Source organism: Drosophila melanogaster, chromosome 3R (genome assembly GCF_000001215.4).
Source record: "Drosophila melanogaster chromosome 3R".
In the NCBI taxonomy this organism is placed as follows: Eukaryota; Metazoa; Arthropoda; class Insecta; order Diptera; family Drosophilidae; genus Drosophila; species Drosophila melanogaster.
Genome location: NT_033777.3, coordinates 17645280 through 17670904, shown reverse-complemented (window position 1 = coordinate 17670904; position 25625 = coordinate 17645280). Strand labels below are relative to the sequence as shown.

The 25625-nt window shown below is 39.8% G+C and overlaps 3 protein-coding genes, 1 long non-coding RNA gene and 7 other non-coding genes across 15 annotated transcripts, besides 1 other annotated feature; 5 read left to right on the top strand and 6 right to left on the bottom strand.

Moving 5' to 3' along the window:
- Positions 1-9: 9 nt before the first annotated feature.
- CG7523 (uncharacterized protein) lies at positions 10-1761 on the top strand. The gene is made up of 4 exons (NM_142386.4): positions 10-250; positions 368-500; positions 563-839; positions 1279-1761. Exons 1-4 carry the CDS (start codon positions 108-110, stop codon positions 1506-1508), a joined length of 783 nt encoding a protein of 260 aa, NP_650643.2. The 5' UTR covers positions 10-107; the 3' UTR covers positions 1509-1761.
- On the bottom strand, positions 920-23226 carry CG14322 (uncharacterized protein). 4 transcript variants are annotated; one of them, NM_001275747.1, is made up of 8 exons: positions 22810-23226; positions 10237-10258; positions 6263-10180; positions 6081-6200; positions 2165-2422; positions 1910-2101; positions 1793-1849; positions 1579-1722 (listed from the first exon to the last, which is right to left on the bottom strand). In NM_001275747.1, the coding sequence occupies exons 1-8, from the start codon at positions 22959-22961 to the stop codon at positions 1699-1701; spliced, it is 4743 nt and encodes a 1580-aa protein (NP_001262676.1). In that variant the 5' UTR covers positions 22962-23226; the 3' UTR covers positions 1579-1698. The 4 variants fall into 4 exon arrangements, with proteins under 4 accessions (NP_001287379.1, NP_001262676.1, NP_001262675.1 ...); NM_001275746.1 differs by adding an exon at positions 19524-19583 and having other exon boundaries at positions 1688-1849; NM_001300450.1 differs by having other exon boundaries at positions 920-1849.
- On the bottom strand, positions 2646-2718 carry tRNA:Ala-AGC-2-10 (transfer RNA:Alanine-AGC 2-10). The gene has a single exon. It is a non-coding gene; the product is annotated as a tRNA-Ala (tRNA).
- CG45045 (uncharacterized protein) lies at positions 3080-3333 on the bottom strand. The gene has a single exon (NM_001382125.1). It carries the CDS (start codon positions 3329-3331, stop codon positions 3203-3205), a length of 129 nt encoding a protein of 42 aa, NP_001369022.1. The 5' UTR covers positions 3332-3333; the 3' UTR covers positions 3080-3202.
- Positions 12452-12524, top strand: tRNA:Ala-AGC-2-9 (transfer RNA:Alanine-AGC 2-9). The gene has a single exon. It is a non-coding gene; the product is annotated as a tRNA-Ala (tRNA).
- On the bottom strand, positions 13688-13760 carry tRNA:Ala-AGC-1-1 (transfer RNA:Alanine-AGC 1-1). Its single transcript has one exon. It is a non-coding gene; the product is annotated as a tRNA-Ala (tRNA).
- Positions 17427-24002, top strand: lncRNA:CR45223 (long non-coding RNA:CR45223). Of its 2 annotated transcripts, none has more exons than NR_133413.1 (2): positions 17427-17618; positions 17937-24002. It is a non-coding gene; the product is annotated as a long non-coding RNA:CR45223 (long non-coding RNA). The 2 variants fall into 2 exon arrangements; NR_125200.1 differs by having other exon boundaries at positions 17937-18727.
- A 147-nt stretch (positions 24003-24149) lies between these two features.
- Positions 24150-24222, top strand: tRNA:Ala-AGC-2-8 (transfer RNA:Alanine-AGC 2-8). The gene has a single exon. It is a non-coding gene; the product is annotated as a tRNA-Ala (tRNA).
- A 242-nt stretch (positions 24223-24464) lies between these two features.
- tRNA:Ala-AGC-2-7 (transfer RNA:Alanine-AGC 2-7) lies at positions 24465-24537 on the bottom strand. Its single transcript has one exon. It is a non-coding gene; the product is annotated as a tRNA-Ala (tRNA).
- A 350-nt stretch (positions 24538-24887) lies between these two features.
- Positions 24888-25024: a mobile genetic element.
- Positions 25025-25223: 199 nt separating this feature from the next.
- On the bottom strand, positions 25224-25295 carry tRNA:Pro-TGG-1-4 (transfer RNA:Proline-TGG 1-4). The gene has a single exon. It is a non-coding gene; the product is annotated as a tRNA-Pro (tRNA).
- A 230-nt stretch (positions 25296-25525) lies between these two features.
- On the top strand, positions 25526-25598 carry tRNA:Ala-AGC-2-6 (transfer RNA:Alanine-AGC 2-6). The gene has a single exon. It is a non-coding gene; the product is annotated as a tRNA-Ala (tRNA).
- Positions 25599-25625: the final 27 nt, after the last annotated feature.

Sequence of the window (25625 nt, the reverse complement as noted above, 5' to 3'; positions counted from 1 at the left end):
ATATTTTGGCAGTGCTGCCACATCCAAGGAAAATAAGTGTTGTTTTCCTGCCGACAAATAAACAAAGCAGCAATAGTTCGAAAACTACGCATTCTAGAGCAGAGCAAATGGAGCAACCAGCAACTGGAGGCGCCGCTGTCCAACCGGGCGTGTCCCCAGCGCACATCCACGACACGGATCAGCTCCTGGACCCCGTCCTCTTCTCCAACGACAATGGAAGCTACAAGCTAAATACAGTGCCCGCATTTAGGTGAGATTTTATGCGGTGTACGGGGGAGAGACCTCAGCCGGCGGCAGTGAATCATCCATGGAGCTTTCAAACGACCGATAATGCACATAATTTAATCCATTCTCTGTCCACCCGTAGCCTTCATCTGGTTATCTCCACTGCAATCTCCATTGTGGGGATCGTACTTGCAGCCTCGTTTCCAACCGATCGGCGCTGCGATGCATACTTTATAATGCTCTACCTACGGGCCACCTTCTGGGTCATCACATATGTAAATATACCAATCAGCAGTCTGTCAATCCCGACCTGCCTCAATGTCAACGGTTTTTACAGCTCTTCGATCACTTCGTAAAGAAGCAACACGACAATCTACGCATGCAGGGCTATCACGACTTTCACCGCGAGACTAACATGCAGAAGGGGATTCCCCTTCAGCTGGTATCCCTGTGGAACTCCATGCTGCTTGCTGTCCAGGCCCTAATCCACCACTTCTATGCGGAGAACTTTTGGGAACATTGCGCCGCCGGGTGGCTGTCGCCGGTCAGCTATGTGACCGCCTTCACCGTGGCCGAGAATCTGGTGCTGGCCGTTTCCCACAGCTTATATATTGGTAATGAAGTAACATAGTATCTAGTCAGCGATAGTGAGGGAATCTACTTAGTGTCATGGTATGACTTTTATTTTTATTTTATTTTATGACAGATCGAGCTATCATCATTTTTTTAATATATCTGTGTGTATATATATTGAAATGACGATGGGCAACATTTTATTCAAATAGTTTATATAATGACATAATATAGTAGTCGGGATGGCTAGGTATTTTTTTTAAACTGATTAAGTGACTTGCAAGCAATTGTAATACGCAAAAAATGAGTCAGAGCCGCTTAAATAATCCAGGTATTTAAAATTGAAGTGATTCAGTACAGCCACTAATTAAGTTCGTTCTTTCTTATGGTTCCAAAGCGAAAGATTTTTGATTAAGAACCAAGTAATTTCAGGTATAAAAGTTGTCATAGACATGGCTAAAAATTCGTTACCCATTTCAGACAAGGTGCGTAAGTTCAACAGCGCCAAGCTGGCTCCGGATGTTTTGCGTGGTGCGGACCGCGCCGGCGGTTCCCTGGGCCTCATGCAACCAGGAGGCGACACAGAAGAGCTTCTGGAGAAGCAGGCCGACCTTATCGCCTATCTGCGTGACCATACACACAAGCTCAACCAGAAACTGCATCAAATGCAGACCAACGTGCGACCAGTGAGGGCACCACAAATTCCTTAAAGACAAATCAAATAACTATATAATTTTACGTATCATAATTTTACTGGATGTTCTCTTTTTATTCGTTTATACTTTGTTCATGGCGAAGAAATATTCTTCAAGTAGATCAATTGCAAAAATGCAAAAAATGTAATATTCAATTGTAAATACAGAGAACGAATTATAAATCCGCAATCAAGGACTATGACCATTAAATTGTATTATGCAAACAAGTCTGTGTGTAAAAATGATTAAATTAAAGCAGATTTATATCAATGATGATACGCGTCTTAATAGCCATTTACCAATGCGGGGGGCACCTCCAGAATCGCCAGCGAGTTATCTTTCGAAGATGTGACGATCTATAAGATTGGAGTAAAACATTTGAATACCGACTTTGGAAATATTATACAATAACTTACCTTATCGCCTACAACCGAAAGGGCTAAAACCATGCGACCAGCGCCAGCGAAACGACCAGTTTGAGTTCCGGTAATCTTGTTCAGGACGTAAATATAGCCGTCGTAGCAGCCGACTAGCAAATAACGCTCACCGTAGGCCGCAACAGCAACAGCGCCATTTCCACAGCTGAACTTGGTGACCAAGTTTCCAGACTAAAACGGAAAACAGCAGGATTCAATGTTCGGCCAACTGAAAGTCATATTCTAACCACTTACAACAAACTCCAATTGATATAACTCGTTTTTCTGCGTTCCGCAATAAATGTGTCCTTCATCTAGAAGCAGACTGTAGATATTTAAACCCTCTGCAATAAATACGTGACGTAGCAGCAATCCGTTGCCCGCATCATGCATTTGGACAAAGTTTCCTTTGCAGCCCAGCACAAGGATTTTCCGCACACCTTCCTTGGTGGCCTTGATCGCAATGATGGATTGGCCGGTTGATACCAAAGGCTTTTCCACCACCTTGTTCGTCTGCAAATTGTGAGTTTTGGTTAATTTTCTGGATCCGTTTTTTAATATTACATACATATTTACATATTACATACATAATTACATATTATGATCTAGTCTAATTATTATAAATTGTATTATATTAAATAGGAACTTATGCTTGTTTTTTTTTTAGTATGGCATCAATATTCATATAAAATTTGTTAAGGGTTATAAAAAAGTAAAATATATGGAAAAAATCCTTTGGAGATGCGGGGCATCGATCCCCGTACCTCTCACATGCTAAGCGAGCGCTCTACCATCTGAGCTACATCCCCGTCATGAATGTCACTCTTATAGTGGCCCTTACAAAGTTTGGTAACATTTACCAACTTTAATTGTGCACCTACCGTAGTTGACTACTCATTGAAATGCAAGAAGTGCATTGTCATCACATTAAAGAGTGTGGTCTCGTTAGCAATACGAATTGGTCAAAAGAAACCATTGCGCAGTAAATACATTTTGATCGTATAAATAGACATTGCGTTGGTGGGATGTATTTTTAAAGCATTTATATATAAGCTTAAATGCGTATGCGAACATTTATGATTAGATAGGCTACTTATCTATAGCTTTTATTGTATGGAGAAAATTATATTGTGGGACAAACCTTAACTCAAGAAACAACAAAATGTTTTTATAGCAAATGGGTTAATTGCGTATTTATTAGTTTCACATTACTTCATTTTTAAAACCTTTTTGTTTGGTTTTTAGGTTTTATGATGATCAGCACTTTGTGTTTTTCCAGATGCATTAAATGCCCTAGGCATAGGGATTCGAAGGCGGCCTTCGATCATAATCCCATGGTCGTTGACCTTTCCATTCCTCGTGATTTTTGCAGGCAGCACAAATAACAAGAGCTAACATCACAGCAACTGTTAGAAACCTCATCTTGAATGACTAATATGATCAAAGCAAAGTGCACCTATTTATATAAGACTTGCATTTGACGATAACGGCAAAAATTGGATTCCCCTCAGGGAAAGCACATGCCCTGTGTGACTCTGGTTATAAGTCCGTGGGAATCACAATGGACCCAATGAGCCGATAAGAGCATGCAAAGCTATAAAGCTGTTCTCTTCTTGCTAATATGGAACATATATATTCTTTAAATTTAATAGAGATTTTGTTGAAAACACAAACACAGTTTGAATGCCTAGTACCATGTTATTTAGCAATATGATAGAGGCACAAGAAAATTGTGAAATTTAAATCTATGCTAAATCTAAGAAGAGCTTGAGGCGAAACCGTTATCTCTTGTCTTGTGAAAAAACTTCTTCGTGCAATAACTCAATATAATGTGTGTATAAAAAACGAAAACAGGAGAGGTTAAATGTTATAGACTTCCTCACTAAGAAAAACTACGGTTGGGAAAAAGAGATGGAGCGATGTAGTGCATTTATATCAACCGTTATGTCTTCACCCATTCGGCAAGATGGCGGCCAGGCACAGAGTGCAAGGCAAGGAAATACAAATAAATTGCTTCTAAGGGGAAATCAGATACACTGCAGTGCAGGGGGAGTTTATTTAGTGGTTGCAGCCTGCAGGAGCTGTTCCACTTGCCACACCTACACGAATGGCTATGTGTGCCATTTGCCACGGCTAACAACAATAGGAAAGCTCACATAAACACGAAAAAGAGTTACAGTCAGTGGGGGGCACACATAACGGTACAAACAACCAACCCGAGTTGGCCAAATCGGCCAATGGGAGAGCGGTACGAGCACACCAACACACTGGCAACAACAAGCTATAGACAGGGCGTCAGTTTCCAGAAACACAACACAACAAAACAGGAGCCAACCAGCAAGAAAAGCCCACGTCACAACAACAACAAAAACAGGAGCTACGAGGACGAAAGAGAAAGAGAGAGCAAGGAAAGGAGGCAAGCAACAGGCACGAAGACAATTCCAGTTGCAGCGCCTTGGAAGGCTCTCTCACACTTGCAGCAGACAGAGAGAGAGAACTTGAGCGAGCGAGGTACCGTTATTCGCCCGAGTCCTGGATGGGGAGAGAGAACTTCGTCGGCTTGTATTTTATTTAAAATTGTTTTGAGTAAATAGCATATAAACATTTTATTTGCTGCTGCCAAAAAACTAACGAATGGCAGTAACTATATGCAACTAACAGTGAAATGCAGCGCAGAAGACATGCGCAGAAAAAAACCAGTGAGAGAGAGAGAGAGCGGGCGAGGATGAGTGCCGGCAAAATATACCGTTAACTAAACAGGCACACATAAAAACTTAAATAAACAACAATAGAGAGCACTGGAGAGTGGAGGAGAGCGAGAGAGAGCGAGCGAGCAAGAAGCAACATCTTTCTTCACAATGAGTGTGGGAGCAAGACAGCTTGCTAGTGCTGCAGTTTGCTGTTGTTTGTTGCAACTAACCCCTAGCCCTAGTTGCACATACATACCTATATACCCAGTCGCTGCAAGGAGGCTATATACTCCCAGGAGCCGTAGTCCTCGGCCAAACAACGTGCAGCAAACACGACACAATAAAACACAAAATACCAGGCAAAGCTAAATATCGAGCAATAGCAGCAAGGCTGGTAAAAACTGCAGTACCAGCAACGCCCCCTATGTGCTTCCTGCCACATGGGGCGTGGCGTCTTTGCATATTTACCAAATAACCAAAGCTTTAGACTGCACCCACCAACGACTTGAGGACAGGGCACCACCACTCATACTACAGTCGGTAGTACAGTTGCCTTCATCTACAATACAATTGCAGGTACAGTTGTCTCTTGCTTGGTAAAAAAATGTATTTGTCATCCCCCCTCCACAATGAAAGCCTTGCGCCCACTCCACTATGTATGAAGTATAGTAAAACTGCCTCCCACACTACAAAGGATTATATAATTGGAGCCCGTTTGTATTTAGATAAAGTGTAGTACAGTTGCCTCTGCTTCAACTATAATTCCCTCACTTCCATACTTATTGCTTGTTACGTGCATTTTTATAATTTTAAAAATATTTAAATAGTAATTAACCACCTAACAACAGCTCCGATGACTTTTTTCGTGTCCTTCCCTAATCAAGTACAGTTGTGCACAGAGCCAGTAAACGCAGAATACATTCGAACCATGAGTTATCAGCACGTCGCAGCCATAAATCGAATTTCTGCCAAAATTAAGACATAGCTTTCCTCTTCCCCCAATGTAAAATATTATAATCAAGTATCAACTCCGGCCAAACTCCCTTTCTCGGCAGTCTTTCTCCATACTATCCAATTTGTTAAATTCACGCGAGTATAAAAAATGAAAAATAAATTCGATTTGAGTTCCATTGTCTAGACTTTCGTTTTTGGCTTTCCTCATTGCCAATTCGTTAACTCCTGGTGTTATTGTTGCCGCGCGGGCAAGGTGTGGACTCATCCTGTGTGTGTGGTGGCTGTCCTTTTGGCAGGACTCGCGAGACGGAGCTCAATATTTTAATTAAAATTGTTCAAGTGTTTGTTTGACAGATAAATATTTAATGAGTCAAATTGAGTGTCGAAAATTTATTGAGATGTCATTGATTGACTTCCACATTGGGAGGTCCAATCAGTTAGTCTGATGTATACCATCTTATAAAAAAATCCTGACCTCACTTCTTAATAATATTTCATTTTACTTTCTAGAGAACTTTTCAACTCACCACCACGTTGAAGGTAGATATTTGACCCCATCGGCTGCCAATGAAGGCCAATCCCCAAGCGACGTCCATTGACTGCAATGGCTCTTTAAGGTACACCGTTTCAAAGACCCGCTCCAGATTCTGTAAGTGTTTAATAGGCATAAGGTATTGTAAGGCTCCTTTAGAAAATCTAAGTAATTTACCAAGAGCGAGGACTTCTTAAAAAAGCCATCCGCTGATGTGGTGTAAAGAATAGAATCCTTTTCGCTGAGGAACATATTCGTAATAGCCTCACTGTGCTTGGTGATCTTTTGCTCCAGCTTGTGAGTGACTAGGTGAAACACGTAGATATCTCCATCCTCGGCTGCGGCTATCACGTTATCCCTGTAGATCTTTATTTGGGTAATGGGGCTGCCAACATTTTGCAATTTCCCCTTCGTCACAAAACCTTGTCTTGTCTTGTCTTCGGAGTTGAGCTCTGACAATTGGTGACCCGGTTCGTGTAGTGGTTCCTTAAGAAAAGAGCTGGATGCTTCATAGGACATGTGGCAGATTGGTTCGGGAGGTGGTGGTGGCGGTGGTAGTGGTGGTATTATAGCCAGTGGTTGATGGGTTGGATTAACAGCAATACTGGGCTTGCTCAGGCGCGATTGTGCAAGTTTGGCGGTGGGTGAATAATCGGATACTTGGTCACCAGCTGACACTTTCAAGAGCTCTTCATTGATATTTAGTTGATTGGTCGCTTTAGAATCCATTTTATTCGTCTCTTGTTCAGCAATCTCTTCATGGGATTTCTCCACTAATTTGAAAGATTTTGGTTTTTTGGAAACTCGTTTTTGTACCCTTACTTGACGCTTGGGTGCCAGGACCAACACAGTTCTTCTTAATCTACTTCTAGTTCGTCTGGCTATCCCTCCTTTGCTGAAACTATCCTCGTGTGTTGATTCCTGAGCAGTTTCTGCTTCATGTGGTTTGCTTTTGGAGTCAGCCACTTGAGCAGAAGTAGCTTGATTTCTACTAGCCATGGAGTTAATAATTAGAAACTTCCGACTCTTTAGTTCTAGAATAACCATACCGACTTCAGATTTCTCTTTTTGAAACTTTATTATTATATCGTCCAGAAAGCTGTAACGATTTTCATGTTTTATCAATTCACGCTCAATTTCAACCAAGTGCTGCTCCATCATGTCGTCCGATTTTCCCAAAGGTTCGTTTATTTTTGATCCACTAGCTAAACGGGAATAATTATATAGTGTAGGATCCATGGATAGAAATGGAAACCCAACGTTGAAGGATTCCAGTTTCGCCGAAGAGGGAGGGTTTCCTTGGTTAGGAGATGGGTTTTCAAAAACATCTCCGACTGGTGTAGTTTGACGGGCAGGAGAAGATTGAGTTTTATGACTAGCTGAACCCCGCCACTGTCCAGATGAGTCCATAGGATTCTCCTGGATGGATGTTGAAGATTGGCGGGCTGGACAAGATTGAGTTTTCTGAAGAGCCATTGGAGAACTCTGCTGAGCAGTTGCGGAAGAAGGACTCTGCTGAGATGGCGGAGAAGATGGAGGTTTCTGACACGGTGATGTAACTGGCGAACTATCCTGAGCCGTTGGTGGAATAAAACCGTGCTGGTTTGGACATAGTGTTGACGCCTTACAGGTTTCATCAGATGTGAATGCGGTTTTTTTGGGGCTTAATAAATTTGCAAGCTTTTGCTCTTCGTCCTGCTCCCGACGACGCTGTTTCTGCAGACTCACCACGTTGACAATCTCTTTTAGAAGAAATTCGATAGCTTGGCGATTGTCGGCTGCTTTGAGATTCATTTGCATCTTGGCTACCTCAATTTTACTAAAGGTTTGTGCATTGTGCTCGGAGCTTGTCACTACGCAGGAGATAAAGTGCAATCGACTCTGCAGGCTACTAGAATGCTGGCGACGATAGCGATCGCTGAGAGCCTCTCGAAGATGGGGAAGGATCAATTTTTCAAAACTGTCAACCACATTTTCTGCATCGTTCTGTAGCTTCAGCCTGCGTCGCCTTTTTGTGGATTTACTGCTGCTTTGGGAGCTGGTGGAGTCATCACTATCAACAACATCATCTGATTGCTTCAAAGCTTCCAAGGTCTTAAATATCTTTTGATTTTCAATATCACCTTCATGTTCATCAATGTCCATATCCACCACGGCATGCTCTTCCAGCTCTTCGTCAGATGAGCTCAGCAGATCAATAACATCGTTTGAAGGTAAAGAACTTACTGATATGGGTGAGCTGCTTGATTCCCTTTTAATTTCCATTTTACAGGGCTTACTTATCCCAGAAAGGGAATCTATTAAAGCAGTTTCTATATTATTACTTTTGTTGGTTTTAATGAATGCGGATTGACTTGGGTTGGAGTGCTTACTCTTCGAATTCACTTCCCATTCAATTCCCGCGAAACTTTTGAGCTCATCGGCTGTTTTCGGATTAGTTATGGACCTGTTAATGGAATCAGAGTGTTCCAGAGTTTCTATCACGGTTTCTTGTGGCGGATTCATTGCCTTATTTCCGTTTACTTTAGTGTCTCGATTAAAAGTTTTCTTCTTATTGTTTTCTTGCAAGACCTTTTTACTAACCCCATTCGATTTTACAGAACAATCTTCACTATCTTTAGGCAATACACTGAGCGGTTTGCTAAGCTCGTCGTCTTCTGATTGATGGTGGTTATCATTAATATCAATTTCGTTTTCAAGATTTCTAAATTTAGTGCACTGATTGCTATCATCAGCAGTCGCCTCAGTTTTTATATCTTTTAAACTTTCGACGCCGTTACAAGCTCTCTTCGTTTCTTCTTCGGTATCTTGAACTGGGCTTTCCGCGTTAACCCTTGTTGTATCTTCTCTTTCTGCTGCAGAATCTTTGGTCGTCTGACCCTCTGATATGTCTATGCCAAAACACTTTCCGATCTCCTCAAGTAGAAATGCGGGCAATTTGATGGAATCTACGATTTCGTCCTCGACTAAATCCGTTACCAGACAATCCTTGGGCTTCTCCAATTCAATTGTCTTTAGCTGTCGGCGAATTTCGTCACGTATACGCCGCCTGGCCTGGAGTTGCAAGTGCGGTTCAAAGATGGTGTCGCCATTGTTGATGATGTACTTTAGACTCTCCTTGTCCATGCTAGCGATGCGATCATTGAAAACGGCCTCGCTCTCGGCGGTCTGATCAAAACTTCCAGCATTGTAGATGCAGTTGCTCACTGTTCGGCGACGATTTCTAAGGTTGGGCGTAAAGACCAGACGACTGGGACTGGCTGGGGATGCGGATGGAGGGGGACTTTTGATCAGACGATTCTCCTGGGTGACTGCAAAGAGCTCCTGCCTTAGAAGTTTGGTAAGGGGGCGCACTTGGATACGTGGAATTGATTGACTAGCCTGTGCACCAGAGTGATTATCACTGGACTCGGATACGTTTAGTTCTTCCCCCGACGACTGTTCCTTCGATCTTTGATCGGGAAACTGTGAAGCCTTAGAAGTTTCATTTATTTCCCTGCTTGGCTTGCTAGAGCAAGAGCTCTCCTTCAACTCATTCGTCTTTTTGTTCTGATCGCCTTCTAATGCAATTGGATTAGATTGTTTTGAGATATCTGATAATTGCTCGGTGGGGCTGGTTCTGTTAGCTCCTTGATCCTTAGATTGCTCTGTATCAATTTTATTTTCTTCGGTTTGATAGTGATTTATACAACTTTGGATATCCTCAGAATTCTCAGTTTTGGAAGCATCGCTATTCGGATCACAGTTGTGTCCGTTTTTTCGCCTGATCTCAGATGCACCTCTGATTAGACTTGAACCACTTGCATCATTATCATAACGTGACTTGGATAAATCTCTGGCACCTTTGTCCCTACGATAGGATCGGCCCTCACTTCCCCATGACTTAAATCTGTGGTAATGGTTTCTACGGTGATAATCACTATATCTGCCAGAGTGTCTCTCATCGGAGAATCTAGTGTTTCTTTCACGAAAATCAGTTCTCTTGGTATAATCTCTCTCCTGTCGTTCCTGGTTTGAACTCCGGGTGTCAGAACGGCCCCGATTTTCGTAGTTTGATTTCGGGTAAGGCGTTTGCCTTTGATTATGATTAGAATGCTACAACATTTTTGTTGATTATAAAAACCAAGTATTCAATGTTCTTCTTAACTTACCACTCTATTGTTAAAGTGACCACTGTAAAAAAAAAGAAAGAACATGCATTGTAAGTGAAATCTTTTCTAATTAATTACATTTAGACAAATTACGAAAACATAACTACAAAGATGCCGAGTAAGGTGAAAACTTTTGCAAACAATAAAGGAATAATTAATGTAATCAAGCGACGTGCCCTGAGTTTATTCGTAACTTTCTGGCACGTAAGAAAACGAACGGAGAAATGAAAGAAAGCTGCTGCATTAATTTAACAGATTTAAAATTTATAACCACAGCACCCCTGACCCCATTCACATACCCTAGCACTCTTTCATCCGCCAAAACTTTGCTCTCGCTATTTGTGTATGCAAAGGTGCGAATTCCGTTGTTCTTTTCGTTTTTTTTTCCTTGCCGAAAAATCTCGTTAAGAAATGCTAAATTATACGACCACAAATCCTTGGCGTTGCCTTTTTTTTGTTAATGTCACTTGTAACATGAACTAATTAAAAAGTAAGGAAGTTTAAGTCCTGTGAAGCTAAACAGAATCTGAATGAAAATTTATTTGGCTTGCATGAGTTGGCTTCAGCTACTTTTGCGTTTAAATATTAAAAGCATTGTATACATTAATTTTCTCAAATCACTCACTCACATTTATTTTAATAACAAATTAGACAACATCATTAATTCGATTGATAAATAACTAAAGTGTGTTGGATTTGCAATGAATTTTCATAAGTAAAACTCAATTCCCACAAATACATCTCTCTAAATTGTGTCCTTTCTTCGAAGGAACATTTTAACTTGATATGTTTTGGGCTTTAATTAAAACCAAACAAACAACACGCTTCTTGTCAACGCCAAAACAAAGAGTAAAAGTTGAAAATTACCTCAAGCTGTTGCGCACGAGAAATGGAGGCGAACCCTTCAACTTACCCCACTAATTGTTACAGCTCCTGCCCCCAAAATCCCGACTTCCCCTTGTTTATCGGGGAAACATTGTGAAAACATGTGGGAAGCGTGGCTGCGCTTAAAAACACATTACAAGTAGAAGACAATTAGTTTGTCTCATATAAAACGCGACGAGGGGAGTTTTCGTGGATTCCCCCGAGCCGAATTTTGTTTTCAGCCAGCAAGAGTTAAACGTTTTCATATTTATGAGCCTCGTAAAACTCAATGATATACAAAATTAATGACAAAAACGTAGCAAGTGGCGCATCTTTTTAGCTGGTTCCACTCTCTGGCGAATCGTAAAAGAAATGCTACCTCAAAAACTTTTGTCAGCATTTACCTGCCAGCGGAACGAAAGTGGGGTGGGAAAGTACGCAAGTACGAAAGTTATTCAAGCGTCGTGTAATTTTAATTTCAAGACAGTCTGCGACTTTTTAGTTCGAGCATTTCAGTTAAAGGACTCTCGTTCCATTTCCACTTCTTTCCCTGCCTTTTTTTAACTGTCTATCTCCGGGTGTCACGTACAATTTTTGTTCCTTTTTTTAATTGACTTTGGACCTGGACGAAGTTTATTAGTTGAGGGCGACTTTTTGGCTTGATTTGAGCAGTAGGTTCCCTTCAGTCTACGTGCATTCTTCCTGCTCATTAGAAAGGACTTGTCACACACGCCACCGTGACTTTGAGGACTCTTTTAGGACCTCTTTCTTGGGAACCGTTTCCGGTTCCGATAAGGAGACGTGTTATTGTTGATGCTGCTGGGGTTGAGTTGAGCTGAGTTGAAGACCAAACAAATCAAGTGGCATCCTTTTTCACTCATCACTGCATACATTTTCCCAAGTTTATTTTTTCTTTCCGCTATGCGTTATGCATATTAATTTTTTTGTCAAACGCCAGCATGAAGCACGAAAAGTCTGATTTTTTCCGGTCCCCAATAGTATAAGGACAATTTTACGTTTTGGTGCTGAGATATACAATATAATATAGTATAGTAGTAACTAAGAATCGATTGACAACAATTTTGGTTATTTTGCTGATAAAACAATATCAACTCCCGTACATAAACCACCTTTTGGAACTACGCCACTGTCTTGAATTGAAGCGTGGCCATGTCTTTCAAACGCCACACCCAAAAATCGTTAAGCTGCAAACCAGTTCATACTTGGCCTATGAAACTGTAACCAGGTCAATTGTCGACATGCATGCCAATTGATTTAAGCTGCAGGTAATTGTCCAGCTTTAGTGGGCAAAGCAGTGAATATTGAACCTCTTTTCAGGAATCCACAACACGGGGATGTAGCTCAGATGGTAGAGCGCTCGCTTAGCATGTGAGAGGTACGGGGATCGATGCCCCGCATCTCCAAACTACGTTTTCTTTTTTGTATATTTAAAAAACCAAATACAAACTCTTGGCAGTCAAACACATAAAACAATTAAAATCCTGAAAATAAATACATAAATTTTACGAACGACACGCAAACAGCAATGGCTTAACTAGCTTATGTTGAAAACTTTGTCCTAGACAAAATTGTGAAAAACAAAGCCAAGGTAGGGAAAAAATTAAAACAAAAGCTTTTTCTCATAAATAGCACATCATGTATCATTTACAACACCAAACCCGTCTGACTGAGACTTTATAGGAGTTCCCAGCAAGTTGCCCGCGGAGTCCTGGGACCGTGTTTTGGCCCATTGACAACTCCAACTCCTGTACAGATTCAGTTTCACATCCAGATTCCGACTGTGCTGACTGTTCTGACTACTGCGGCCGTCTGGTTAATTGCTGGCAAAGTTCTCTGCGATGCAGGGAAGTAAACAAACATTGGCATATTGTGCTGATTTATGTGCGACAATGTGTTCTCTCAGCCATTTCCCTCAGATACATTACACTTAGAGAATTAAAATGATACTTTATAAAAATACAATCATATATTAACTTTAAAGTAAACAATTATAAATAAGTACATACATATTTATACCCATTGCTCATCGAATAGAAAGGTTTATTTGATAAGTTAAAGATTTAGTAACAGGTAGACTGAAGCGTTTCCGAAATTTAAGGTTTACATTCTTGACCAGGAACACTACCCGTCTGTTCGTATGTCGGACGGACAGACAGACGGACATGGGTAGTGACTCCGATGCAGAACATGTACTCTTTGCTTTCTTCCACCTCTTACATACCTCTTATACCCGTTATACTCTATGAGCAATAAACACTTTATATATTGTAATTTATATGCAATTTAAGAAGTAAAGTCTAACTACCTTCTTTTCTGAGTGTAATAATGTGATGAGGGCGCAAATCAAATTACGCGTCTTGATTGCCGACATGGGGGCGGGTTCTAAGGGATGCAGATATGAGACTCCACGGATAATGCTCGCTTGGCAGCTACAAAGCAACCTTTGAATATTCATTAGTGGCAACTTCTTACCCCCCAACACATACATACATAAGTCCCGGAATGCAAAAGACAAAACTGCCGACGTCTGCGTGTTTTACTTGGCAAAAAAGGGAAATAATCCAATTGGAGATGCGGGGTATCGATCCCCGTACCTCTCACATGCTAAGCGAGCGCTCTACCATCTGAGCTACATCCCCCATGCATTGTGGGCGGCCGAAAGTGTCCGAAAAAGGTGTTTTACTAAAGTGCAAGCCAAGCCAAATTAACATTTGGCCAAGAGAAAGGCAAGTTGTGGTCAACTTCAGCTCGTTTGGTGGCTATTTTTGGCTTGGATTTTTGTTTGAGTTGGTCGGAAGTTATGCGAAGACAAAAGGTTTCAAAACGAATGCATTGGCTTCACTACGAATATTTGTTAACAATAGTTGCATTGTAATGCCTAATGAAGCAAATAAGCAAAAACATTTTTTCCTTAAAGTGGAACAAAATAACTGTGACCAATGTTTGCTTATACGATAGCAATTTTAAAACGCATTGTTAGCATTCATTCGTTCAAAATGGTAGACGTTTGGCGGACAGAAGCAGTTATATTTATTTCGCTTTGGTTTAGAATTATCAAACTAATATCACACTTTGAAGAGTTACAAGACAATCCATATGAATGGTGAAACTAAAAGCATAGCTTGTGAGATTTTCCATAAAAATAAGTATTATTTACATTTATAAATAAAATGGTGCATGCCTAACTAAGCAAGTTTTGTATATATTGGTTCATCATCTGCAGTAATAATTAATAACATCAATCCTAGAAGATCTAGTAGGTAAACTCCTTAAACTTTATAGCCTCCTTAGGTAAGCTTTTTCTTGAACCCTGATATTTAATGTTCAGTTACCCTTAACCAAAATAAAAAACCATTTAAAAAGTGCAGCATGCCGAAAAGTTTTTGAAGCTTCCCGCATAATCAACTCTGTGCCTTGGACTTTTTGCAAGGATAAGGACTCCATGAAACAGCAAAAGTACGAAATAACAAACAAACAATAAAATATTGAGCACATTAATGTTTAGTCAGACGTAAAATTACTTTTAAGTCTACTTCTAGCTAAAGGACCCAGAGAATTTTCTTCAGCTCCTTGGCAAAAAAGCAGAGACAATGCCAGGGGGATTGAGCTATAAAGACGTTAGATAAACGTTAGATGCATATTTATGATTTGACACTCCAGCAGTTTGTCGGCAAGCAGGGAAAGAAAATGAGAATGAGGGCACTTGGTCTTACTGTCGCTTCCTATCGCGCTCGATAATGAAAAATTTTTCACTTCTGCCACATTGACAAATGCTCGATAAGGCTCAGGAGGTAAGCTGGAGCCAAAGATGATGGGCAACAATAATAAAAGTTTATGCCAGCACTTTGGATTTAATTAAGAATAAGAAAAACGCACAACTTCCAAACTTTTCAAGTGCCAGATGCGCCGGCAAGCGTCTCGGCTAATCGGATTTTCACAGAATATTTTTATGATTATTTCTGAGCGGTGGTAAAGCTTTTGGTTAATTAGGGTCGAACTGTAGGGGATGACAGAATACGAAATAAATTCAATTATCTGCCATTTGATTTGAATAAATTTGTTATAGAATTCGTATTATCTTATATAGGCCGCAACAAAATAGGAATTTTGGGGGGAATGACGGAAAATTATTGTGAATTGCCTTTGCATAATCATTAGTGTAATATTTCAAGGAAAGGACTTAAAGAAGTCGGAAAAATTTAAAATAAATATAAGAAGTAAATTATTCCATCTTTTTAATATTAGATCTCTGATCTTTGCTCTGATTTTACTCGTGTAATTAACTCGGTTTGCAAACACCCACAAACACATTTAGAAGTCCGGCAAAGTTTACTCAATCACATTAATTGCATTGGCGTTAAATGGCCTCCTGTTGCGATACATTCACACGCCACTCAAACTCAAAGTGTCACTTAATTGTTTATGAATTGCTCTCTCTCTGTTTGCCGGCGTGTGCGGCGAATTCTGAATGTGTGGGTGAGCGGTTGTGTGAGTGAAATATAAATCAGCCTGCGTGTTAGGCTATGAATTTTGTTGTTGTCAACATGGTGCGGTTGACAGACCGGAAACGGAAGTTGGTGTGTTGGTCGCCTGCGAATGTTGACGTTTTTCTCCGTTTGACTTTCCCGCGGTTATTAAATATTTGTTTTGACGATTTCATTTCAGGCTATGCTCACTAGTTGTTTAATACACTAAATTCATGAATTGATGAAGACTGGGGATTTATTTTGATACACATTTGAGTTAGGCAATTGTTATTTGAAGTCAACTCAAATATATTAAAATAAGAGCTTTCCAGAAAATTATTTATGAAAACGAAAACTTTTAATTTTGTTTTATCAATTGTGGCGACAACTACTATTGCACCAAATTGAAACTGAACTCAAAGAACGATAAAACTTTTCTAATGAACATTTTATTAAAACAAGCTGCAAAACTACTCTTCGAAAATTTGGTATACTGATCGAAATCAGGTACATATTTATAAAATGCTTTTCTTGAATATTTGAAGTCCCGCAACAAAACCACATATTTTTGGTGTTTCTGTAATGGAATAAAATTCCATTTGTTACCCGTTTTCTATCGTAAAGCAAATTGGTTTAGCTCTACCTTGTTAATAAGTTTTGTGAACATTTCACAAATATTTAATTTAATTGCAATTAATAGCATTTATAGTTTCACTTTACAAAAATTAATGGGGGCTTTAACGGTTTAAAAATGTACCGTTAGGACAGCAACAGCACAATACACAACACTACACAACACAATACTGGGCAGTTCGTTTTGGGGGAAGTGCCGTTAGTAGCTTCGGATACGATTTCGTTGTTTTCCTTTTTCAATTGAGGGCGGGCGAAGTTTAGAGAGCACAACACACAGAACTGGCAATATAGCTGCAGCGGCAACAACAACAGCAAGTACATAACCAACTATAAAACAGGACAACAGCATTCGGGCACACGCACACACTTACAGAATCGCATGCAGCGAACGAGCGACGAGCCGACGATCATAACGGTACATAACACGAAGTCACGGCCCGAGAGCTGCAGCAAAACAAAACACAGCACAAAACAATGCAAAGTACAGCAACAATAACAAAATGTAACTAAATAGGATGCAGCAGTGGAAGTGGGTGGGGGGAATTAACCCACCCCCAACCATTATTTTCCATCTGCCCCCTCCCTCCATTCTCTTGCAGCGATGGCAGAGCGAAGGACGAACGAGCGAGCTGGAAAGACCGAGTGCGACTAACGGTAAACAGGCCAAGAAGGAGCAGAGAAATCCTCGTCGCATCAGTTTCGCCACATCGTCTCTCACGATACGGAACCGAGAGAGCGAGAGAGGAAATGAGAGAGTGAGTGAGCAGTGATGGGGGATATAAAATAAAATACAAGCAAAACAACATAAAACCCAACAACAGCAATAATAACAGCAACTGCAGCACGTGCAATTAATAGATGCTCTCCATCTCTCTCTCTCTCTCCGCCATTTGGTTTCTCTCTCGCTTCTGCAATGTACCGTTGTAGCGTTGCAATCCAAGATGCCTCTCTGGTTGGCTATTGCATACTTCTCGGCGTCAGGAAGAGGTCTGCGTGTATGTGTTGGCATTTTTGTTTGGTAAACTGCATATACAACAATACAATAAGCAAGACACTGACTGAGGAATGGGGATCTGGAGTCCTTTACATACCACTCTATGTAGCATGAATGAAATTTCGGCGCATGCCATTTGATGGCCTCGCTATAAAAGTCAGATAGGCCATGTGCATGGGTTCAGTTGAGTCTCAACAACCAGAGTCCCGACTTCGAGTTTAACTCCATCTCCCAAGAAGCCTGCATAGCCGCCAAAAAACGGAAACGGAAAAAAAATACTACGGCAAATTTCTAGTTAAAGAGTATTTCTATCTCAGCAAGTCGAAATTCCTTGAGTTTCTAAGCGACGGCAATTGGCTGAGGCAAAAATTTGTGACGTGAGTCCGAGCCCCGCGCTTATCAAGGTAAGTTGTGAAAAAGGTGAATTTGAAGTGAGTGTGGTGAATACAGAGGTGAAATTCGACCTAGGATCGTTTATAAGAACTGATTAAAGTAACCAATCAAAACATGGAAAAACAATCACTTTTAAGTTCAAGTAAAAAGTGAATTTTCCGAAAGGCTAGTATAGCCATCTTAAAGGTGTTGTGCAAAAGGACATATTAGTAAAATAAATAGCATTAGTAATAAACAAAATATATGCAACATTTCTTCTAAACGGTTGATTGATGCCATAGCCACATAGACCATAGCCACGTTTATCTAAAAAAAAAACTTGTTTTCAGAAACATCATCCTATCAGGATTCTGAGTTCTAAGCTTCAATATCAAAGCCAACACAACCATTTCACCGCTCCATCAGTCAGTTCGCTTGGGTCGAACGTACTGTAAGTAAAACACCATGAGTTCGCCGATGAAAACACAGGTCGTACGATCTCAAACGCAAGGATACAAAAATGATCTCTTGAAGCGGTACAAGTCAACGAAACCATGCCCTAATAGGGCCAAATATCAAAACATAAAAAAATAATGTCATCATCCGCTAATTACAGCAATCAATTGATATGTAACCAAATGTAGGGCCACTAAGTATGCCGATAGTCAATGTATTAGCCATATCTTTTAGCATTTAGTAAACTTTACTTAAACCATCACAAACCAGGGACAATGCATCTAAATAGGCAATTTAGTTCTTAAGATCAACTACAATTAAATAACATTCACTGTAAGACTCGGAATCCGAACAATTAGGGCTCAAAGAAAGACAACCAATTGATATCGCTCGCACTTAAAGTTTTCATAAGTCTCGCTGCAAGAGCTAAACATTGGCACGATCCGCTTGATCCGGGGCTTGTGATCCGCTCTAAACGCTTCGATTCCAACAAAATTATCCGGGAAATCTATAAGATATGGGTGTCCGAACTTGTTGATCGCGTGCGTGGAAAAACTGCATTAAAATGGAGGCCAGGGTCCGGACCTTTGCCGTAACCGGGTACTACGAGCCGTGCGTCAAGCGGCAGTCGCCCCTCGCGTCGGTTGGGCGGGTGGTGGGTAACGATTTACCGTTACACGTTGGGAATGCGTTCGCAAATAAAAAATCGCGATTTTGATAAGGCTTACAAACGAAAATTATTTAACTTTTATGTAAAGTTTTTTTGTATCTTCCTATATATTTATGTCAACTTTTAAAGCATTATGCATGTTACTTATTGGTTGAAAGTGCAAAGGTTTTTAATATACAAAGAAATCACCTGGTACAATTATTTAATATGCACGTTGATTTTACTAATATTTATATATATCTTTATATATCATTATATTATTAAATAGCCTTAAATCGTAGAACATAACAGGCATTTTAGGTTAGGATCGATATCTCTATGATTGCAAAAGTATTAATCCTATGTGGAGTATATAGTCCTTAGAAGATAACCTAGAGAAATGGTCTTCTATCATTGTAAGCTTATTAGGTTGTAGTTAAAGAGAGTTGATTAGATATTTTCGTAAAACAAGTTCACAGTTCTTAAAAATATTCAAGAGAATTCCTAGGACGCCTGCTGGCATAGCCAATCCTTCCCTTTCCCAGATGCAAACCTTGTTAACGCTTCTGGCGACGTCAACGGCGTCCACCCAAGAAATGCATATTTAGTCAAGTGTTAATAATGTGGCTGCCACCGAGGGATCGTCCCTTCGGCAGGATGAGTTTTCCAGCCCGACTTTTGGGTTCTGGTTAGGCGGGAAAGGTGCAAGCGTGCGTTAAGCCAAGGAGCTCACGCAAGGCAAACAAATACGGGGAGACACAAACAAATGGGACAAAGGGATAAAAAATACAAAACAAAGGAAAAGTGAAGAAAAATAAAAGGAAAAACTTGCCTGTCCGAACGGCCTCGCTGCCAGGGTCGCGAATTATATTTCATTGAGTTGTTCTGTCGCCTGTGGATGTGGGAGAAAACATAAATAAAAAATTAAAATCAAAAGAATGCAGAAAGAAGCAAACGAAATGCATAACTAAACGAGGAATAGAGGTTACAAGTTGGGGATGCTGTTAATTTTTTTTTTTATTCAAAATGTGCCCTTCTCGGGATTTTAAGAAAGTTGCGACGTTTATTTATTTCCGCATTGCCGTGGTCCTTTCTTTACATTTCCCTTCACTGTCTTGGGATTTCTTTTGTTATCAGTTTTTCGAGGAGTGGTAATGTTGATTTTTATGCTTACGGCCTGCATTTGAGTTGATAATGAAGGCAGACATTATAAATACACCCCCTGTCCATTTTCCGCACGGATTTTAATTTAGTGGTCTATAATTAAAAGCATTGCGTTGGGGGCGATGTCAGGTGGCCAATTTGCACACAATAAAGAAACGAGAAAAGGAAAGTCACTGTCATTGGAAATCCCGCAGATACAATTTACCTTTCTACGTCACGTAGTTTCAACGTCAATTGCCCAGTTCGCCGCGGCTATTTGGTGGAATGGATGATGGGTCCTGAACATTGAACGCACTCACACGGAAATTACAATGACAGGCAGTTCGCAGTCAGGGGCGTAGACACAAAGGGGGTTTTTTACGCGGAAAGTCGATTTCGATTTTTCGATTTTTAAAAATGGAATTACTATAACTGAAAAAATAAGTTTACTATAAGTATTTTTGTGCATGAGCCCCTTTTGTAAAAAAAAACTGGCAGGACTAAAAGTATCTCGTGGATAGCCTGCCGCAGGCAATTGGCCACCCACTTGAAAATTTATGTGTTAATTTTAAGGTGCCTAACGAGAGGAGGAAGTGGGCAACTTCTGGAGGTATTTTCGCCTTTATACATTTCTTTTTTTCCGCCTTTTTGTATTGGGCAGCATTTTTCACAAAGTTTTTGCAGGTGCTGCCAGGGTCAGGCGCCTTTTTTGTGTGTAATAAATGAGCTAATAATAAGTGAAATGTGCTTTTGAGTGACCCTAAACAATTGCCCCGAAGAGAAAATGGTCGAGGAAGCAAAATTGAGGAGAAAAGGAAAATCCCGTAAAAATTGCTGTGAAATTTCGGTTGGGCAGCCAAAAAATGCGGCAAAGTGTCGGAAATTCCTTTGGCGACATGAAAAGATTTGTTTATAATTAATTTTCACCTCGCCAGCATTTCCAGTTTTTTCCATTTGTTTTAAGCTAGAAAATTTTGTTATCGCCAAAGTTCGAAACATGTGTCGCCGAAGCTTATTAATTACACGAATTCCTTTGGTCAGCATTTTTTTTTTTTGGTATATTGGGAAAGAGCAATTTGCAAAAGACTTTAATATAGCATACCTATTAGGGTAACGCCAAAAAATGATCAGTACAGAGCATGTTATAATTCGAGTTTAAAACACACTAAATGAATAGCAGCTATTTTATTTTAAATATTTACTATTTCAACCGAACTATGATGATTTCGCCGTTTGTTGCCCATTTATAGCCCTGTTCATATTAGTGAAATATGCACCTCAGTTTCGACATTTACGAGTGGTTCAATGTGTTGACTGCTTTTGAGGAAAGTTGGAGAACACCAAGAGGAAAATAACAAAAACCACAAAAGACAAGTGTTGATGTGTCGAAGGGGAACAATATGCAAAAAAAAAAAAAAATCATCAGGAATGTAAAAAACAGTGGCAGAAAAATGAGAAAAACGAGGTGGAGAAAGAATTTGTATCCGCTTGTTGCAAATTCCAATCAATTTTTGTTGTTCTTACGGACGAGATGAGGGCGACTCATTTGCCGGAAAATTGAGTAGACATGCATATCCGCAGACGAACGGAAATGGTCAAGATGCAGCTTTCGAACAGGGCCATCAATTAGACTTTTTTCGGCATTTGCTGCTCCGCTGTGGGTCCTTTGTCTTGGGCGATGGAGTTCGGCCTGTTTGGTTAACAAGATGGAGCTGACAGAGCCGCAGGTTATGGCTAAGGACCAACGTCATTGAGACAAGCTGGTTGGCCCAGCAAACAGACAAACAAACCGAGTCCCTTTCTCCTCAAAATTTCCTTGTTTGGCAACTTTTGCGGCCAAAATGGAATTTTGCGTTTGCCTAACTGGCAAAAAATTGCCCAAATAGTTGGGTGGTGGTGGTAAGGATGTTCCGGTGTACTGTTCCTTCTCCATATGGCATGTTTTGATGTGTGGCAAAGTCTGCTGTGAATTGGAAATCGAAGTTAATATGCTCCGCAGACTGTGAAACAAATCATTTTCAAGTTGTTAAAGGAAATCGACACGTTTTTGCCATTTTATATTTATTACGGGCGCTTTTTTTCCCGTTTGCCAGCAGATGTTGCCAAAAGTGTCAGGGTGCGAGATGGGTGCTAAATGCCAATAAACCTAATATTTTTGATGATATTTCTTAGGATAATGTCGAATGGTTCGATATTATAAAAATATACAAATATCAGTTTATTTAAATCTAAATCTGCTAAATTAGGTTCTTTTTTGAGAACCTCTTTGATTTAATAACCTACCCCAATTTGTATCAAATCTAATCACAATAACAAATTACCAATATCTTCGCAATTTTACAATGCATTCACTACTTTAAGGATCTGTCACACATTCCTTGATGGCAACTTCAAAGCTGCTGAATACAGCCACTTGAATATGCAAAACAAGATGAACAAAATCGTTTACGTTAGCTATTTAACGGGGCGTTAGGGCGGCTGAAAAAATCCCCGTACTCAACACATTATATTTATGCAACTTGAAAGAAGTTGGGGGGCGTCATAAAATTAGTAAGCACGTGAGTGGCCCTGCCTTCATTATCATAACAGAAAATCATGCAAAATATAGGGATTCAGCGGAGGTTGGCAGTTTTCTGTGAGGTTTTATACCCACATTTACAAGTCGTAGTAAGAGCGTTTTAGAATTCTACATTTTTTTAAACATTCAAATGTCAGCAATGCAACTTATTATAATATAATAATAATAATAATAATAATAATAATGCGGTAGAATATTTGAACTTTTAATGAATCAGCACTTGCAATGCAAGTCTATATTTTTTACATGAAAAAGATTTTATAACCTTTATAGAATGTCGGTCACGCATAAGCATGATGTCTTCATTCGCACCCTAATCCACTAAACTTGAAATATTCTGTCATCAATGCAAACAAAATTGTATTAGAGTTGACGGTCATTCGGAGGACTTACTCACCGGTTTTTGGAACTCGGACTATGAGAACAGGTGGCCGAGTGTCCTGATCCACTGGCGGTGGAACTTTTTGCCGGCTGACTAGCCGAGTCCCTGCCGGTGTCTGGCGGAGCTCCTCCTCCTGATTCTCCCCGTTGCTGCTGTGGTGCACTCATAACTCGGAGTGGTTAGCAATATAATGACAATTCTATTCCATTAGGAATATGTTTACAAAATTTAAGGCATGTGCGAATCACAATTGGCCAGTGGACCGCGTTTGTACTGTTGAGGTGCATTAAATCGTACGTTTTCAAATCGACAAAGTTCCCTGAGAACATTACTGCATTCTGGTTTTGTTTTTGCCCAAAATATTTCACAGCAAACAAATTAATTCCGAAATAAATCAAATTAAATCCAGAACGTTTATACAATTTACGAAAGAGCGACACGAACAGCTGACTTGTTATCGATTGCGAAACGTAAAAGGCATAGGGTTTCGGCGCTGCCACCTCGTTTCAAAATCTGGCGGCAGTTCAAACTGGCAGATGTGACTGTGACTGCTGGGTATGCACAATGATACCCTACAATTATTACGTTTTAGGTGAACGGTCTTAAAAACGATTAAGTAAATATATATATTTGAGAATTAATTTATCATTCTACCATTAATGTAATCCATATACGACTTTTATAATCAAAATAATTAAAATATTTACTTAGTTCAGCAAATATAAAAAATTTTCCATATTTTTATAACTGAACAATCAAAATTTAAAAATTTTAAGGTTTTAAGAAGTCTATTAAATAATCAATGTGCACGACGATTTCGTTTGTTCGCTTGTATTGTCTCGAATTTATGCTAATGTGTTGACGCTTATATTCGTAAAAATTTTCATTTGCTGAGCATCTTGTGTTTACTTTACGCGTCGATTTTTCATTTTGTTTTATTTGTGCTCGTTCGAGGGTTCTTTTTGGGCCCTCTTTTACATTTCCATAATTATATGCATCAGCTGGCAGGTGACTGAATGCAGAAGCAAAAGGACGAGTCGCAAGAAAGAATGAATCCCGGAAAACAATAAAAAGAAGGACTGGCGAGAACAATTTGTGCGGAGTCTGTACTTTCGTTATCTGAATGGCAGAATAAAACCAACATCAAACTGTAAATATTGACATTTTTGAATTATAATCAAAGTGAATAAATAATAAAGCGAAACAAGAAAAACAGAACGCAGCCGGTAAAAATTAATTGGGTGGCTCTTATTGCGGGCAACGCATCTCTAGTAGTCCATCCCAAATCGTTTCAGGTAGTGATTTAGTTTTAGTGTCGAAGAATCACAAGTGTGTTTGGCAAATCGCGATCACTCGGGGATGTAGCTCAGATGGTAGAGCGCTCGCTTAGCATGTGAGAGGTACGGGGATCGATGCCCCGCATCTCCAAGTCTCGATAGTGAACTATCTTTTTTATTTGGGCATTGAACGTAGAACAGTGTGTTTAATATTAAAGTTAATGATAAAAGGACAAGTATAGTCATTTATAAACTACGAAATATTATTATTGATTATTATTTAATTATGAAATAATTGATTTCAATTATTCAGCGCATATTTGGTATCTTGTGAAAACTTTGTTTAAAAATAATAAAATATTTAATACAATACGAGAAAAAAGGAAACATCCTTGGAGATGCGGGGCATCGATCCCCGTACCTCTCACATGCTAAGCGAGCGCTCTACCATCTGAGCTACATCCCCATATAACGGCATTTGATTATAGGTTCTGCAACAAAGTAAGGCTGGTAACTAAATGCATGTGCTATATAAATAGATTAGCTGCTTTACTATTCATGACCATGATCATAGCTTTTCGTTTATAAGCATATCACGTAAAAAGCACTTCGTTTTCAATCCAGTGACTTAGCTGATACGAAATCAATTTGATTTCGCTGTCTATTTCTTATGAAACTGGCTTCGTATAATTATGCAACTGGGGCGGCGTGATGCTTTGAAACGTCAATAACGAAAACTGGTTGAATAAACTGTTTCAGGCAAGACTTGATAATAGCATCGGTTTATTATACCGGCTAATATACGAGTAAAACGGTTTACTAGATTCATTGGAAAGTATGTTACAGGTAGAACGAAGCGAAAACGAATCTAAAAAGTTTATATATTCTTCATCAGGATCACTAGCCGAGTCCATCTGGTCCATGTCCGTCTCTGCGTCCTTACAACGTGATCTATCAATGCCAGAATGGACAAACTAGGCATGTCTTGTTTTAAAAGATTGCCACGTATACTTGGGGGAAGAATAAGATAACAGAGTCAAGAATAAACGCTATTCTAAAAGCTATTCTCTGTTCAAAAATATACAAATTATATTCAATTTAACAAGTTCCTTGAACAAAATTTTAAGAATTAAATACCAAAAATTATATACTGGGCTCAACCGGGATTTGAACCCGGGACCTCTCGCACCCAAAGCGAGAATCATACCCCTAGACCATTGAGCCTCTTAGTTTGGGGACGGCCAAATAGCCCAAACGAGGGAAAATTGTTGCCCAAAGCTTGAAATACACACGATAGTGAAATTGTAATTTGCAATGCATATAACTTGTTTAAATGTCTTTTGTTATCAGCGTGGCCACATTTGAAACAAGCTGATCAGCATGTTTATTCAGGTTTGTCCATAATAACGAGAGCTGTGCGCGATTTTTACCTCCCCGCGAATGAATCACTAAGGGGGGATGTAGCTCAGATGGTAGAGCGCTCGCTTAGCATGTGAGAGGTACGGGGATCGATGCCCCGCATCTCCAATAAAGCTTCCTGTTTTATTTTAGTTT

What these genes read in the sequence shown, in the direction of transcription:
- CG14322 (NM_001275746.1), bottom strand. Translation starts at nt 22,961, where the DNA reads ATGAGTGCACCACAGCAGCAACGGGGAGAATCAGGAGGAGGAGCTCCG. An exon ending in AGTCCGAGTTCCAAAAACCG is followed by an intron (nt 19,584 to 22,809) that starts GTGAGTAAGTCC and finishes CCACATCCACAG; the next exon opens with GCGACAGAACAACTCAATGA. An exon ending in TATATCAATTGGAGTTTGTT is followed by an intron (nt 2,102 to 2,164) that starts GTAAGTGGTTAG and finishes TTTCCGTTTTAG; the next exon opens with TCTGGAAACTTGGTCACCAA.
- CG45045 (NM_001382125.1), bottom strand. Translation starts at nt 3,331, where the DNA reads ATGAGGTTTCTAACAGTTGCTGTGATGTTAGCTCTTGTTATTTGTGCT.
- CG7523 (NM_142386.4), top strand. Translation starts at nt 108, where the DNA reads ATGGAGCAACCAGCAACTGGAGGCGCCGCTGTCCAACCGGGCGTGTCC. An exon ending in CCTTCTGGGTCATCACATAT is followed by an intron (nt 501 to 562) that starts GTAAATATACCA and finishes CGGTTTTTACAG; the next exon opens with CTCTTCGATCACTTCGTAAA. An exon ending in TTCCCACAGCTTATATATTG is followed by an intron (nt 840 to 1,278) that starts GTAATGAAGTAA and finishes TACCCATTTCAG; the next exon opens with ACAAGGTGCGTAAGTTCAAC.